The sequence below is a fragment of the Sparus aurata genome, chromosome 11, assembly GCF_900880675.1.
Source record: "Sparus aurata chromosome 11, fSpaAur1.1, whole genome shotgun sequence".
Classification (NCBI taxonomy): domain Eukaryota; kingdom Metazoa; phylum Chordata; class Actinopteri; order Spariformes; family Sparidae; genus Sparus; species Sparus aurata.
Window position 1 is genome coordinate 18,019,309 of NC_044197.1, and position 15,878 is coordinate 18,035,186.

General features: G+C 42.2%; 1 protein-coding gene across 2 annotated transcripts in view; it reads left to right on the top strand.

The window, feature by feature from the left end:
• The window catches only part of negr1 (neuronal growth regulator 1), a 174,683-nt gene extending 159,787 nt beyond the window's left edge, over positions 1-14,896 (top strand). For both annotated transcript variants that reach the window (XM_030434227.1, XM_030434229.1), the window contains one exon: positions 7,196-14,896. In XM_030434227.1, coding sequence (XP_030290087.1) covers positions 7,196-7,296 — 101 coding nt within the window. In that variant the 3' untranslated portion in view covers positions 7,297-14,896. The remainder of the gene's footprint in view (positions 1-7,195) is intronic.
• The last annotated feature ends 982 nt before the right edge of the window (positions 14,897-15,878 follow it).

Here is a 15,878-nt window from a genome sequence, read left to right on the forward strand (position 1 = left end):
TGAACTGTGATAACCAGGCAGTCTGCAGTGATAAAGTTATCTTATATCCATCAAGGAGAAAATGCACTTAACCCTCCACATTCAGGCCTGCTGTGTTATCAGCACCATAATGGAAACTGATAAAAGAGCTGTCTTATCATAATCCTACATACGTAACAGCAGGGAATTGCTATTTCAGGAGGCTTCAGGGCAAAAAGGGGATGGGCAGAGCGGAGAGGGTAGGAAGAGAGGGTTGCCTCCTGGTTGGAGATCAGATGTTATCTGGGCTGTATCGATGGAGCTGCTCATGGAGATGCAAGTGGCGTCGGTTTGTCGTCAACATTCCTCATAACTGGCCAGATTGTCGCTGTCATCACAGGGGCGCAGTAGCCGAGCAGCAGCTGACTCAGCTAAATCCTTGGGCCTGCAGCAGAAATAAAACCCTGATAAGCATTAAAAAGTGAGGGAGAGACAGAAGAGGGGGGCACGGGGAATTATTAGAGACAGAGTGAGAGACCCAAATATGAGAGGGAGATTATTATAGAGACAGAGGGAGGAAGAAGGTGGGGAGAGAGAAGGGAAAGTGGGGCTGCGTGAACTTGCTACATGCTGACACATTTGTTTGCATGCCTGTGCATTTTATTAAGCCTCTAACATTAAACAGATTTAGCTGGAGCAGCCAAAGTCATGGAGTAATTATGCTTTTGGAAATGCTGTGATTAAAAACCCTTGCTTAAAGGATCAATCCACACCGTACTGCATTTTTTTGTTGTTGTTGTTTATTCCCAGAACATGCTGATGTGGATTTAACCTCTAAATTTATAAAAACTGGGGGGAAAAACCTAGAAGGCAAAATTCATAAGTCATTTTAAAAATGGAGATTTATCCATCGGGCATGCATATAAAGTACATCATTTGCGAGCCCATTGATTTCCCGCATAAAGCATGTCCTTGAATTGATAGGTCCAATAAACATACATGCAGGTCACTCTGAATTTTGGATTCCTCTCGAATGCCAGACACATAACTTCTCTATTCAGTTCAAATAAAAGAAACACACAAACGCTCTCTGTTTAAGACGAGGAGAGAGAAAGTGAGACGTCGATCAATAATGAAAAGGAACAGTATCTGTGCGGAGAAAGCCGGAAATGTCTTCTCTGTTGGGATTCCTTCCTCCACCTCACACTGTGCTGAGGGCTCTCTTATGTGTCCAAATACCCCGCAGAGGCGTTGATTAAGTCAAGCTGAAGGCCAAAGCCTGCCTGCAATCGAGAGCCCCCAGCTCACTCGGTAAGCTATCAGGTGACCCGTCTCTCGCTCTCATTCACTCTCCAGTTAGATACTGATGCTGAGAAGAGCTATTAGAGCCTGGGCTCTGGCCCCAAAAAGCATTCTGCTGGGTGTTGATAACCGGCAGGTACCAGGATGTGGAGCGCGTGAGGGCAGGAGGGAGGGGTGGGGTGAGGATATGGCAGCACTGGGAGGCGGAGGAGGGTAAATGATCTCTGAAGGCCATCTTATTAATGGAGGCTTTTCATTACTAGCACTAATGCAAACGATTGGTGGGGCTAATGAGCTCGAAGGTTCGTGTGAACGAGGGCTCCATGGAGCCAGAAGTGTGTGATGAACATAGCGGGAGACGAAGGTGATGAGTTTTGAACATCATATGTGGTCATGATGAGCATTTTGCTTGTACAAGACCAGGAGGAATGGAGAGAGAAATGGATGAATGAGCTGATGGGTCGGAGAGTCAATTGTGCGCCGACTCAATATGGCAGGCTGCTACAGGCAAGACGGTACAAGATGAATGATGGCGGGGCCAAGCGTATTTCACTGTCAGTGGATTGAAGTGAGGTAAAGCATGGGGATGTCTTCATCGCCTTCTATCAAGTGTTTGCACACCCTCGGTGTGTAAGCACTTAAAAGACGAATGAAGCACAGCGCATTCTTTGAAGGCGCCGCATCCCCTCATCAGATTTCATGAGCGTTGCATGATATTCCATTCAGAGTCTTTACCGAACACCAGCAAAGTGCCCCGGAAAAAAAATAAAGAAGAGCTTTTAGTGTGTGCTGCACTAAGTTAAGGACACCCTTGGTGGTTGCTGTGAACCTTGCATGTAGAGGGATTTAGCACGATTTCCCAGTGTGGTGTGTACAGGATCAGTTCTGGCTCAGGAGTGTCTCATGTGGGCTCTCTCGGGGGAGCGGCGGGGGGAGGACCAGAGGCCACTGATTGATGGTCAAGGACACTGAACCCCTCCCCCACCCCCTTTGCTCAGAGGAGCCCATCTCTGAAGCCATGTCCTCGGGGGGATTGGGATGCTGCCTGGCTGGCTGCTGTCTGTGCACCGCTCACGACAGCCAGCTTGGAGAATACGACCAACTCAAGGGATGTCTCATCCGCTAAACGACAAACGAATGGATCGGAGACTCAATCCAACATAAAAACGCAGGAGATTTTCTTCTATTCTTCTTGCTGTCCTGCTTTTTTCACATGTGCGTCACGGAACATGTGTGAAACTTAAGGCGAGGATTTCTGAATGACTTCGTACAAACCTGACAAAAAAGCCCAGCATGTGACAGTTAAGAGGCTGAGAAGAGGAAGGGAAAGGAGCTCACGCTATCACTTAATGAATGATGATGTCCCAGTGAATTACAGTGCAGCGCATAACACTCAAGATGGTACTCAACACAAAACCCAGCATCGAGTGTCACTGTTGCATATTTCAGTATGATTCATTATCTGTGTCAACAGTGACTGAGGTTCAGGGCCTTAGCATTTGTTGTGCATATGATATGTGGGTGACAAAACTGCTGTCGGTGGAGATTTGAGAGAGAAGGGGGAGGGAGCGAAGGACGAGAGAGAGAGAGCGGCTCGCACTCCCAGCACACTATTTAAAGCTGATGGCTCCAGTCCAGAATCAGAGAGAACCAGGGATTGTTATTTTCATATGACTCTGGCTTGAGCTGGGGAGGCTCTAGTTTTCCATTTCAATTCGGTTGCAAAACAGTAATTGAAGCATATCGCTTTCATCTCCACTTATCTCCTCGGCTCCTCTCCCTTTAGAGCGCTGCTTGTCTTCCCAGCGTTTGCGCATCTTGACACTGTTGGTTTCTCTATGATATATTGTCTGGGATTCTGGTACTTCATTGTAGCTCGGCACTGATGTACATGGCAATTAAATTCAAACCCCAAAGAGGTAGAGCTCAGTCAGAGCCCCCCCTCCTCTTCCTCTTCCTCTCCCTCCTGTCCGCTGCTGCTGCAGCCTCGCTCTCGCACCCCTTTCAATCACTGTCTTTTTTTCCCAGCTCTCTCTTCCTTTGATTCCCCCTTCTTCTCCCCCGTATCTGTCTTTCTTTTGCGCTCACTCTCCGTCTGTCTGTCTTTTTCTCCTTCATGTTAATAAGCAGAGTAATGGTGTTGCAGGCAGTTCCTGGTTGGGGAGTTAATTAAAATGGCAAGTTACAACCCACACAGTCAAAACAATAGAGGCCCCTGCTTTTCACAGTGACACAGGGAGACATTAAACAAGCCCAAAATCAAACACTCTGAGGAGGCAGGAACCCAGTAATACCGACTCCCCCCCCCCAAACCTCACTTAACGCTCCCCTTCCTGAGGCACTGAGGGCTTTATTGTTACGCTCTCTAGCCCAGTCAACATTAGTCATAGCACAGATCTAGTAATTACCTTGTGAGCTCCCTGAACTGCTGCATGAAAAGCAGTTGTGTACAAGATATTAATGTGATTACTGCCGCATTCCGAGCCACAAACTACACCGACACTGATCAGATGAGAATCTAAAGACTGGAAATAGTGACATCTGCCTGTTCCCCACCCACAGCCACACACACACAAACACATACACGATTTTGCTAGCGTGGCTAGCACAATGCCATGCACTCGGGCTCCGGCAACAGTGGGCCGGCTGAGCAGGACAGGAGCTGTTGTTGCTATGGTTACCATTTCTCGGCTCGCTCTCACAGCCCAGGAAAACTGTGTCATTATCCTGTACTTTGGATAGGAGAAGAGAGAGAGAGAGAGAGAGAGAGAGAGTAGGGAGGGATACAAAGAGAGAGAATGAGGGAGAAAAGGGGGAGACAAAGATAGAAAGGCAGAGACAAGGAGAAAGAAGAGGGCTGCAGTTCACACGGGCCAGCCATGCATCTAACACGCACATCATACAAATTTGCAGCCATTTGTGCTCCTGTATTTCCTCACCCCCCTTTTTTTTCCCTGTCCGTCAGCGGAGCTATAGTTTTCACTCTAATAGGTAAACAACTTCAGTGCCGGCAGATAATGCTTGAAAGTATCAGGTGAAAGCAGCGCTGTGTCAGGTAATAATGGGATGGGTTTCTGTTTTTTTTTTTTTTTTTTTTACTCTCCCTGGCATCTCCTGTTAAAATTGTCACCAACGAGCTATTATGTTGGTAAAAAAAAAGATCAATCTCTGCGCCATTGTATTTATTTTAACACACACCAACAGCCATATGCCGCTCTGATGACAACCAGCACGGGTACTATTGAATGATTACACGTCCCACAATACCAACAGCTCAGTGGGATAACAATCCTCCTCTTTAACGATCCTTTTAGAGACGTTTCTTACCTCAGAAATACATGAAGAGATGTTTTTTACTTGTTCACCATGGCATGTGTGTGTGTGTGTGGTTATGTACTTTGCTCGATGGGTTTGTGCAACGTGAGGTCCACATCATAGGAGTTACATTGTGAACTAATTACATGGCCGTGTAAATAGAGGCACCCTGCTGATATGGGCTGTGCACCACATGATTTCCCCTGGTAGAGCAGAGGCTGTTTGCACTGCCTCACGGTGTTCTGTGTGTGTGTGTGTGTGTGTGTGTGTGTGTGTGTGTGTGTGTGTGTGTGTGTGTGTGCAGGCATGCATGTGACCTGTACATACAGTCTATATGTGTGTGTGTGTGTGTGTCTGGGGGTGCTGAGGGAGAGCATGTTTTGCAGCCTGTGAGGTGTGCTTTATTGAGCTACAAGCTAAAAAGAGTGTGTCTGCGTCGAGGCACAGTAGCCCCTCCAAATGAAAGGCTGCCCTCTCCCTCTCTGCCCCTCTGACGCAGCTCTCCAGAGAGACCTGTTCATATTACTGTGGCCATCCGCTGGTCAGAGGAACACAAACAGCACAAAACAAAGGCGCCTTCAAAAGGAAAGTGAAGAAAATACCTCATCTACTCTCCTCTTCTCTGCTGATGGCTTTTTTTAAACACTAATATAAAATAGAGGAACGAGGGAATAAATGTTTTGTCACACAGACAGAAAATGAAGTATTTTAGAATCGTGGTGGCGAGTAATGGAGTACGTTAAAGGGATAGTTCGTTTTTTTTTAAGTGGGGTCATATAAAGTACATATCTGTAGTCGATCTGTTTCCTACCATAATCACCGATCAGCGCAGCCTCAGTTTGGAGAAATAGAGAGCCGCTCCAGCCCAGACGCTCAGCTTTGTACTGCAGTGAACGGGGTCCAGCAAAAAAGCAAAATTAACCACCTTAACCACCTAAAACAAGGCTCAAGGTTTTGCCGGACCCCGTTCACTGCAGTACAAAGCTGAGCGTCTGGGCTGGAGCGGCTCTCTATTTCTCCAAACTGAGGCTGCGCTGATCGGTGATTATGGTAGGAAACAGATCGACTATAGATATGTACTTTAAATGACCCCACTTAAAAAAAACGAACTATCCCTTTAAATCAAGCCTTCTCTGTAGTTCAGTATTTCTATTCCAATGTATTTTATAGTGATTTTGCCACCGATTGTGTGTTGCGCCATCTAGTGGTGGCACCATTACTGCGGTGGCAAGCCGTAGTGACTCTGTGTTTGCTGCTGACAGTGACAGCAGCGTGGCTAGTTGGCTTGAGGACATGAGACAGTGGCCCCCAGTTACTGATGAAGGTACTTTTTATTAATGCCAATCTAAATCATCTTCAGATTTTTTAGGTGTTCAAGATGATTTCATTAATCGCCTGGCAATGAGCAACAAAACTACTACTGACTACTGGTCACTCATAGGGGGTTAAAATTCCAATAAAATCATTCATCAATGATAATTATAATATTCTTTATCATCTTGGTCCTCTGCATCACATGGACATGTATGTAAAGTGTAAGTGTATGGTCTCTGACAGGCAGTTGACTATTTCGCATTCAGTTTTTTTTCCCAAAGTTTACACTTGCCTCGACTGTTGGAGCAGCTGAGAGCTTCAGAGGTTTTTAACAATTTCCTAGACGTCTTTTTTTTAAAAGTAAACTTGCATAGAATGTGAAGATAAAAGTAGAAATTTCAACTAAAGAGCGACTTCTCGTCTAAACTTCCCTGGGGGTTTTTATCAAATAACTGTTTGATGAGCCAAAAAGATAAAACTGTCATATATTTCACAAAACAAAGTTAGAGAATATTCCAATAAATGAATACAAATATGAGTAGCATTTTATAGATTTTAGTTTATCTTCTTCCTCTCTTACTTCACTACAACCTCTTGTAGTAATATGATTTTCAAGACAATAAGACGGAAGAATAAATGTGGACAACATACTTTTCTGCAAGCCACTGATGTGTCAAAACTTTACTTTCCTTCCAATTTTTTACAATTTCATGTTGTGACAACACTGTGCTCATGCTTGGCTCGACAGCCATGTTGACTATCTTTACTCCACAACCATCACTTCTACCTGCTGAGTCAGGTCATAAACATGTGATGAGAAATGTTCACAGCAAAGATTTTATTCTGGTGACTGGGCAGATAGTGTGGTCAAATCTTTTAATCACATTATTGGAACCAGTGGAGTAAATCAATTGAGTGTACATAAGAGTTGAAACTATATCCATGTCAGCCAGCTACAAGTGTAGTACCAATTAGTATTAACATTATAATAATGTTATATATAATAATATGCCATATTTTTCTGATAAAAAGGACTTTGTGGTGTTGGTTCTTCTACAGTACTGGACCTGTGAACTTCTTCCACACTGTTCAGAATGCTGAGCAGCAGCAGGGTTGTGAAGTATGAGTTTCTCTTCCAAATGGAGAAGACAAACTAAAATAGTGGCTGTGCCACAGTAATTGCAGTTTTTAGGGTCTCATTTGGAAGCACCATACCAAGCTGACTGTGGGTTTTCAAATGCTGGGTGCTGCCGAGTGAAAGTGCAATCACAACTAATCAGAGCTTCTCTTGTTTCCCTGCCCACAGCGCCCAACACTGCACCCTATGGGAGCACAGGAAGCGCGTACGTCCCGCTGGCCTGCCGATACCTGGTCCTGGCTCTCTCCTCCTTCATCAGCGTGTACTAGCAGAGGCCAGCCCAGACACAATGACTGTGGAGAGCATTTATGAATCCTTTTTGACATTGCTGATGGCTGGAATCACATCTGGTACAGTTTGTTGAAAAGCCGTTATGGGGGAAAATAATCAGCGTTACTTTGTGTGGGGAACCTTTTTTTTTCTCTCTCTCTCTCTCTTTGCTTTTTGGTGAAATTTTATGTCATGTAAATACGATGATGTTTTTTTTAATTATTATTATTTCCTTCTTTTCTCATTGATTGACCTTGTGAATCAGTGCTCAGCCCCTCGCCCGCCGCCCCCCACTCCACCTCCACTCATATCAAAAAGCTCCCAAACTTCCCAAATGAGTTACACTTTCATGCCTCTTTCTCTGGGAGGCAAAGGCGCAAAATTGACATTTTCATCAGTTTTTGTACATGGCTAAAAAGACGCAATTGTGCCAAGTCTCTCAGTACACACACAATTACCATACCAATGTTGTAATGAATGTATTATGGGTTGTTGAACAAAGGAAAGACATTTAGATTCCTAATAATACAAATTCAGATTACGGAGGTGTGCTTAGAAAAAAAAATACAGAAAAAAAAACACAGAAAAAAAAAACAAAAGAACATAAAAGGCAGGGCTTTTTCAGGACCTGTATTGTCATTACTCAATAGATGGATGAACAGTGTTGAAGGTGTGCTTTGTTGTATTCTGAAATGGGTCCTATGAAAGTTACTATGCCTGCCTCACAGATTGATCAGGCAGCCGTCAAAGTAGCAAAGTATACTGTATCGTATCTTTATATTTTAATATAGTGTAGGCTTTTGTTTCAAGTGGGACCAGCTTTTCTCATTCGACCAAGAACATTAACACAGTCCATGACCTTTGTACAGTATTGAGGGAGGAACATCGCTGCCCTTTGTTTACATTTTTCTTGAAACTATAAATACTACAGTATATACTCATGCTTTTTCTTTCAGTGAGTCCACATATGCGAATGTCGCAATGAACCGTTGCAGTCGAGAAGAAAAAAGCAGAGCCCAAGATCAACTGTTTTTAGTTTGTCTCATAAAGATTGCAGTTCTTTCAAACATGCCACATCCAGTGGGCATCTGAGCAAAGGGTTTGTCTCTGATTGTGTTGTGTACCTACAGCACTGATCATAAGGAAACCCACAGCTGCACACTGTAGATGGCTTGAAGTTTCTGGCTTCAACTGTTGGCATGATTCTTGGATAGTGGATTCTGGGAAAGCAGCGTTCTGCATTGTATTGGCCTGTTTTCCCTCACAGAGAACTCAGTACTTAAATGTATCACAGTCTTCTTAACAGTAAATATATCTACTCCATTGTGCCGGTTAACAGATAAAGGAAGTCAAAGAGAGCCAAATGCAGTGTAACTTAAGATTTCACAAAAAGAGAGCCGCAAATGAAACCTGCTTTGGCTCCGATCTGAGTCCTTCTCACATTAATAATGACCAACAGAACACAAATTAAAGCTCATCATGAACAGGCTCATCACTACAAACATGGCCTAAGGTGCTAGCAGCTCCTCCGAGATGAGTCCATTTTATTGTCCACGGGGCCGGTGAACGTCCAGCAGAGTTGAGAATAAATTAAACCATGAGGTTGTTTAATATATCATTATATATGTCTATATAATGTGGCTTTTCTGTTCTCTGAAATCGACCATATCAAGGCTCAAAAAACGGCGTTATTGTAAAGGTTTAATTTTTTGACATGTTTGGCATATTCACCAACCCATGGTGTAAACAGAGATACTGTACTGTAATGCCTTAATAGTACCATAAACATTAAATGAACCTCCTTTAAAAAGAGACACTTTCAGACAATAAGATAGAGCTCATTTGTTTGACATTACTGATTATTGAATGTTCATGAACATATAGCTGACTTAACTTTCAAAATTAGGCATTTTATTCAGTACAAAAACCAACCCACCGTATGGCTCTCGCAGGTATTTTCAAGTAAGCCAGTTGCATCCGATGAAAATGCAGTACTTGTCCTACAGGTTATCATGTTTGAAACTCTTTTTTGGAATTGGATGGATGTTATATTTTGTCCCGCCATTCGAGGGGACTGACGGTACCTGAGTCCACACAGTATTTTCACATGAACTTGTAACTGCAAACCTATAGAGAAATAGCCATCGCAGTTAAAAGACTTAAAGCACAAACACTGTTATTACTTTTTACGTTTCGTGATGATTTGTTTTAAAGGTCTGCTGAACATTAATTATTTTTTTTCTTTTATTGTTTGTACTGAAATTGTTATCAGCTTGTTTTACAAATTATGAAAATACTGCACCATATGATCTTGTTTAAATGTTAAGGTATAATGAAAAATGGGTCAGAAGTATATTTATTCTCTTCCTTTATGAAAACAATGTATAAAAAAAAATAATAATAGATTTGAAACATGTAAAACTGGATATGTGACATTTATTTGAATGAGGCACAGTATGGCATAGTTTATAATGTTGTCGGGTTCATTTTAGATGCCATAACTGTTGTTGATTTTTTGTCGGACGAGTACATTAAAATGAACAATGTTTGCAATCAAATTACCTACTTTTTGAAAAAGAGAGGGTGTGAACCAATATAACAGTATTATAGAACAGAATCAATGTGTGTATATTTGGAGAAAATAGGATACCTTTTGATCTGTAGAGCCAGTGTGTAGTCATAGTTTTCACACACTCGCGTGTTTGACGATGTGCAGAGAGTATGGTTGTGCTGCATGTCAAAGTTAACCTGTGTTTTTTGAGGTGGCCATTTTACAGATATTCACACTTTTTATGAATGGAACCATTTTTTTTTTATTCCAGACGTTTGGTTCTTAAATCTGGTCTAAGAATACATACCTCCTACAGACCGCCAGGCTATGTTTGTTTGTGATTTATTTGAATCAACTTTGCTGATGAACTAAAAAAAAACACCTGCTTTTCAGAGTCATGATGATTTTTGTGGCACATTGTTGACAGTTCTGAGTTGGTTGCTTGTCTAAGAGGTTAAGACCATGCTAGTATTCCATATGAAATGTACTGGATGTTCATTATTTTTGAATAATGGTATTAACAAGTCCCTTTTATCAAATCACTATTATTTGCAATAAAAGTCTTCATGTTCAATATAAAAACCCACATCTGAGTTAATGGGCACTCGAAGGGGTTGTCAGTAGCAACGGGACAGTTTGAGAGCGCCGTCGTGACAACATCCGCCTCAAACATAAAAATGTCCCGGGGCTACATTCCGTAGTGTCAATTCTGCTAGCAAAACTCTTATTTTTGAACTCCACAAGCTGTGATAACATTTATTTTGTCGTCTTGTTGGCTAAACTACAAAAAATAGGTAGCTTAAGCATGCCTGGCTGCTCAGCCGAAGATGGTACGTTAACGAGACAGCAGTCACATCACACATTTATATTTTAATTTGATATTTTGACCTAAATCGGGATCGCTGATAATTAGTGAAAAGAGTCAAGTTAATTTAGCTAAAACTCATGTTTCAGTTGTTAACGTCAGTTAGCTCCACAACTGGATCAGTTTAGATGACATCTGGTATCTTCAGCTTTTAATACGTGATTTACCAGATCTCTGTCATTGTTATCAGAAGTAAACAACTGGATGGCAGTCACCAGTAAACACACATCCACTTCTATGTTGTGGTTAGCATCATGAAAAGGGATCCGAGGAAGAGACAAGAGAGGTTTGACCAGAAAGTACCGAGCATTCAAAGGGTGTTTCATTTTTTTTGCACAGCAATGTGCCTCGGTATTTTCTGGTTATGACTCAGTGATCACAAATTCAAAGTACAGGTCCAACCTCTCTCTTCTTTTTTGTTCTCGTGACATGTCCTTGGATCCAAAGAGGGCCCGTTTTTTTTTGTTTTTTTTTCTTGGTACCCGCAGTCGTGAAGTAGCTCTCCTCAGCCAATCTGCTGACATTTGCTCTCTCTCTCTGTAGAAGTGATAACAAAGGGAACTAAAGGGGTGAACCCGATCACCCAGTTTTGTTCAGAGACGTCGAAAAGGAAACAAAGCTATACGTCTGAAATAATGTCTAACATCAATTCTTACGTCGTGTTAACACGATGCTTGAGCACTTCCACCTTGTAAGGCTTCCACAGTTGTGTGTATTGCCCTCTTAGAAGTGACAACAGCCCCTTTTGAACCCAGTTCTCTACAACCCCTGGCTCAGATTCAAATTCGGGGGAATGTTCTCTTTTTGTTCAGTGTGGCTTGATTCATTGAGTCGTCTTAATTTTGCAGTATCATGCATATTTGATCCCCTCCCCTCTGCCCTCAAACTCAGTATAAATCCTCCTGAGCCCAGATGGCCAGATGCCACAGTACATAGGATTGCCCACAGTTTGCACTGCATCATCATCATTGACTGGAGCGTGTCGCTCAGTGTATACGATCCGGAGATATTTACACACATTAATCACTCACGCTCGCTCAGCCTGTCCCATAATGCATCTGGGGTCTATCAATATTACTTCTTTCTTTCTTTTTTTTTTCCTTCCCCCCGACAGCATGAGGCTTTTCGAGTACACTATGACCTGAATTTACACGCTCGGCTCAAACATCCACAGTGGTTGTGTGACCTACCTCTTAAAAGTTCAGTTGAAAAAGTCGTGTTGATGCGCGGGCTGAAAAGAGGCCACGCCACCCACCTGCAGAGATCACTGCCTAACCTCGCGCTCCCGGCTGACAGCGGAGAGAGGAAAAAAATCCCTCCACTTTTAAATTTAAGATAAGAGGATTTTAAATATTCATGCCGGCGCGTATTATTACGGCCCCACAATCCCCACCCAGAATTTTTAAGTTCCCCCCTTCCAAAGCATCCTCCTCCTCCTCCTCCTCCTCCTCCTCCTCTTCCTCCTCTTCTCACCCCTGCACGTATCAGAATCATACTGTCCTGTTTGAAGACGTTTATTACAAAGATCGGATTTGTTGCATCGTGAAAAAAACAGCAGCTGTTTAAACTCTCAGAGGGGAACAAATATTTGACTAGATGTGCCTTTTTAAAGTATTTTATCAATCATAACCCCTCATTCAGAGCATTATTGCCACAACACGCTGAAGTAATCGAGCTGTTAAAAACATAAAATGAAAGAGATTATTGCTCACTCTGTAATATTCTCTCCATCGGCTATTTATAGCATCACCCAAACAATCGATATCACGACACAGGAAACCGAAGCGCTCCACATAGGTTGCAGATATCATACAAGTATCTAACTGAAGACAAGTGGTGTCATCAAACAACTCTGAGTTATTCTGACAGTAAAACCCCCAAGTAGAATGGCAGATCGTGAAATGTCATCTTTATTATAACAACAACGATTAACGCGCAGTGAGCGTTCAGTGTAATAGTGTGTGTTTATCATCGAAGGGAACGGAAGCAGGGTTCAGACTGGACAGATGAATACTCGCAACCTAACCGCCGAGATAAGTGTTTGTAATGTACGTCTCTGCAAAACTGTGGATATGTTGAAACTTGGAACTATTTAGAAAATTGGCCTGATGTCTACAAATTTTCCAGTTTGCGCGAAGTGTTGGAGCGGCACCTCAGACAGAGTTTTCCTGCTGCGTCTCACCGAGCAGTCGTGTCGCCATCCAGCTCACATACGGCTAATATGGACGTGACATCGTAACGACACATGTGAAACGCAAAAATTTGAAGGTGTCCGTCGTTTGCAGAAACGCGCACGTGCTGGCATTTAAATTCTGGCCTGTTGGTTTTCACTTCTTCGGTGTTACCAGGGACTTGTTTGACGTGCCTGTTCATTAATCTTGTCTGTGATTGACAAGCCATACCTGACTCTCGTCTAAAAATGTCCCTGCTGCAGATAAAAAAAAAAACAAACAAACAAACAGCGAGAAATATTATTTTTTGGGATGGATGTCACCGAGGGAAGCATCCTGATAATGTGTTGCCAACAGAAGCTGATGTTGGGAGGCGAGGCAACATGTTTTAGTGGCGTTCAAACCTATAATGCTTTACAGATTATTGCGATTTGACCGCTCTACCATAAAAAATTAAGGCAGCGCACACTGTTGGTTATGGATTTCACGCGGCGTTATGCTGTTTGTTTGGCTCTTCGCGAAAGGCGTCTGTTGCCGTCGTGAACAGGAGAGAGGAGAGTGGAGCAGCTGTGAGACGGGAGTTCCTGCTGACCCTGCGGTTAATGAAACCTTTCCTGTGCCTTTGTCAGTTTTAACCGGGAGATTGTGTCATGCTACACGCTGGCGCGGCTGCCCACTTTCCCCCGAGCGGCATACTGAGTCTTCAGTATCAACCCTCTGTTTTCTGGAGTGCTAGCATTCAGCATGGTGGATATGTTGGTTGCACAGCAGGAGCAAAAAAAAAAGCAACCCATCCTGTCAGAAAGCAGGCAGAAGGAGAAAAAAAAAATCTTCCTCTATAGACCAATCTTTGGGCAAGTTTCATTCAGCTGTAAATGGAAAAAAGAAAAAACAGCAGGTTTTTCGAAATAGGCCTCTTACTTTTTTTTTTCTCTCAAACATTTCAATTGGTACAAAACAGTGAGTAATTTTCTGACTCTCCGTTTTTCTTTGAAATCCCCTCTGATAGTGTGGCAGCTGCCAATGTAGGCAGGGACGTGCTATTTTAAAAAGAGGTTGCATCAAGAATTTGTCAACCTGTCCCTCATTATTTCCACTGAACTGGAAAATAAGTTGCCAGGCAATGATGCACAGCCTGAGATAATGCCCGGGTTTTTAAAGCGAGCTATCTAAGCCAGGTCTCTCCATGACGCCGACGACTGAATCACACTCCGCAAAGTGTTTTCACGTGAGGCTCCGGGGCAGTTGTCAAGGGCTTTTTTGGGGGGGGGGGGGGGGGTTTTCGCGAAGGAGTGAACCGAGGTTTTTGCCAGAGAGAGAGAGTGCCATCATTTGACTGACAGCAAAAGTAATCCTATCTTGTATTTGTCTCCACGCCTCAAAAGGCAGATTACACATTGTTTTATGCGCACTGAACGACACAATAAATCAGTTCTTTGTAGCAGCAGTTCATCATCAAGTGTCTTCTGTGTCGTGTTTGTTTAAAACAGAGTTCAAGGTATGAGGTGCAGCATTTCTTCTGTTTCTGTGATCTGAATATGCCAATTTTTGTTCTTTTTGCTAAAAAAAAAAAAATGGGAGCGGACATTTTAAGGTTGACGGGAACATCCTAATTTATATTTTTCGCTTTCAATTTTTTTCTTTCTTTCTTTCTTTCTTTCTTTCTTTCTTTCTTTCTTTATTTGTTTTTTCAAATCTCCATGCTGAAAAATAATGTGATGAGAAGTCTGGAAGGGAAATGTTTACTCCGTTAGCCACCAGGGATTATAGTTGTACATTTATAGGCTCTAGATCACTGGAATGATATATATGGCTTTAAGTGGCATTGATATATCTATATATAATATATATAAATATATATTGATATTTGTCCAGGATTAAGAAAATTCATGTACTTTAATTACTTTAAAGCTTACATTGTGTATAGCACGTATGCAAGTCCCATTTTCATCATGTTTGATGTAATTTTGTAGCAGTGGTTTGATACTAATAAATGGCAGTCGATGATGGAATTGTAGACTGTGTTTGTGTTGATACTGATGTGACCTTTACAGCCGCTCTCGACAAACACTGTCACGCTTTCATATGTGTTCAAGAGAAAGCGGTTTGACTGAACATACTCACTCTCCAGCCCGCTCTGGAATAAGATAATTTATTCATGTTACAGACTAAAAATATCCGAGTCATCCGTTTAATGAGCAGATCCCAAGTGATTTCCTTTGTGTGGCCCATGTGTCGCGGCAAAACATCTCCCAGTTTATATAAAAAATAAAACACTTTGATTTATTGGTTTTTAAATTTGCATTTAATGGAAAATCTTCTCACGCCGAGTCGTGTCCTGTGACAGTTGATTGCAATCAAAAAACACGTGTGGACTTCTTATCCTCTGTGGCAGGACAGCGATAAGAGGAAAGCACAGACGAAGCATAAAAACAACCTGTTTACCTTTACCATCTGGATTATGACATTATTGTTCTTTTTCTTATTTTGTTTTATTGGACTGAGACATAGAGTCTAAAGGCATCCACAGGAAGAAAGAAGAACAGGAAGAGTAAACTTACAGAGACGATAAACAAAGAAAACAAAAACACAAAAAGAATTAAGACAGAAATTGTCATTGTTCACATTCCTAAAACAACCTGTTTACATTTTGTGAATTATTGTTATTATGAGTAGTAGTAGTATTCGTTTTATTACATTAAGTCTAAGGGCATCCACAGAAACTGATATGAGACATTTTAGCCAGGAGGAAAAGGAAGAATCAACCAACAGAGACGAAAACCCAACAAAGAAACAGAAAAAGAAACCGCCCTCGTGAGCACACGAGGCAGACATTGTTTTTTGTTCATCTGTCCAAAACAACCTGGTGGAAACTTTACATTTACCTGTGTGAGTTTTGACATCATCAGCGGTGTTGGCTGGCATCACTTTTTAAAGTTACATTTCAAGATCACTGCCCTTTTTTTTTAACTCACTCCTGAGAAACTAACTCCT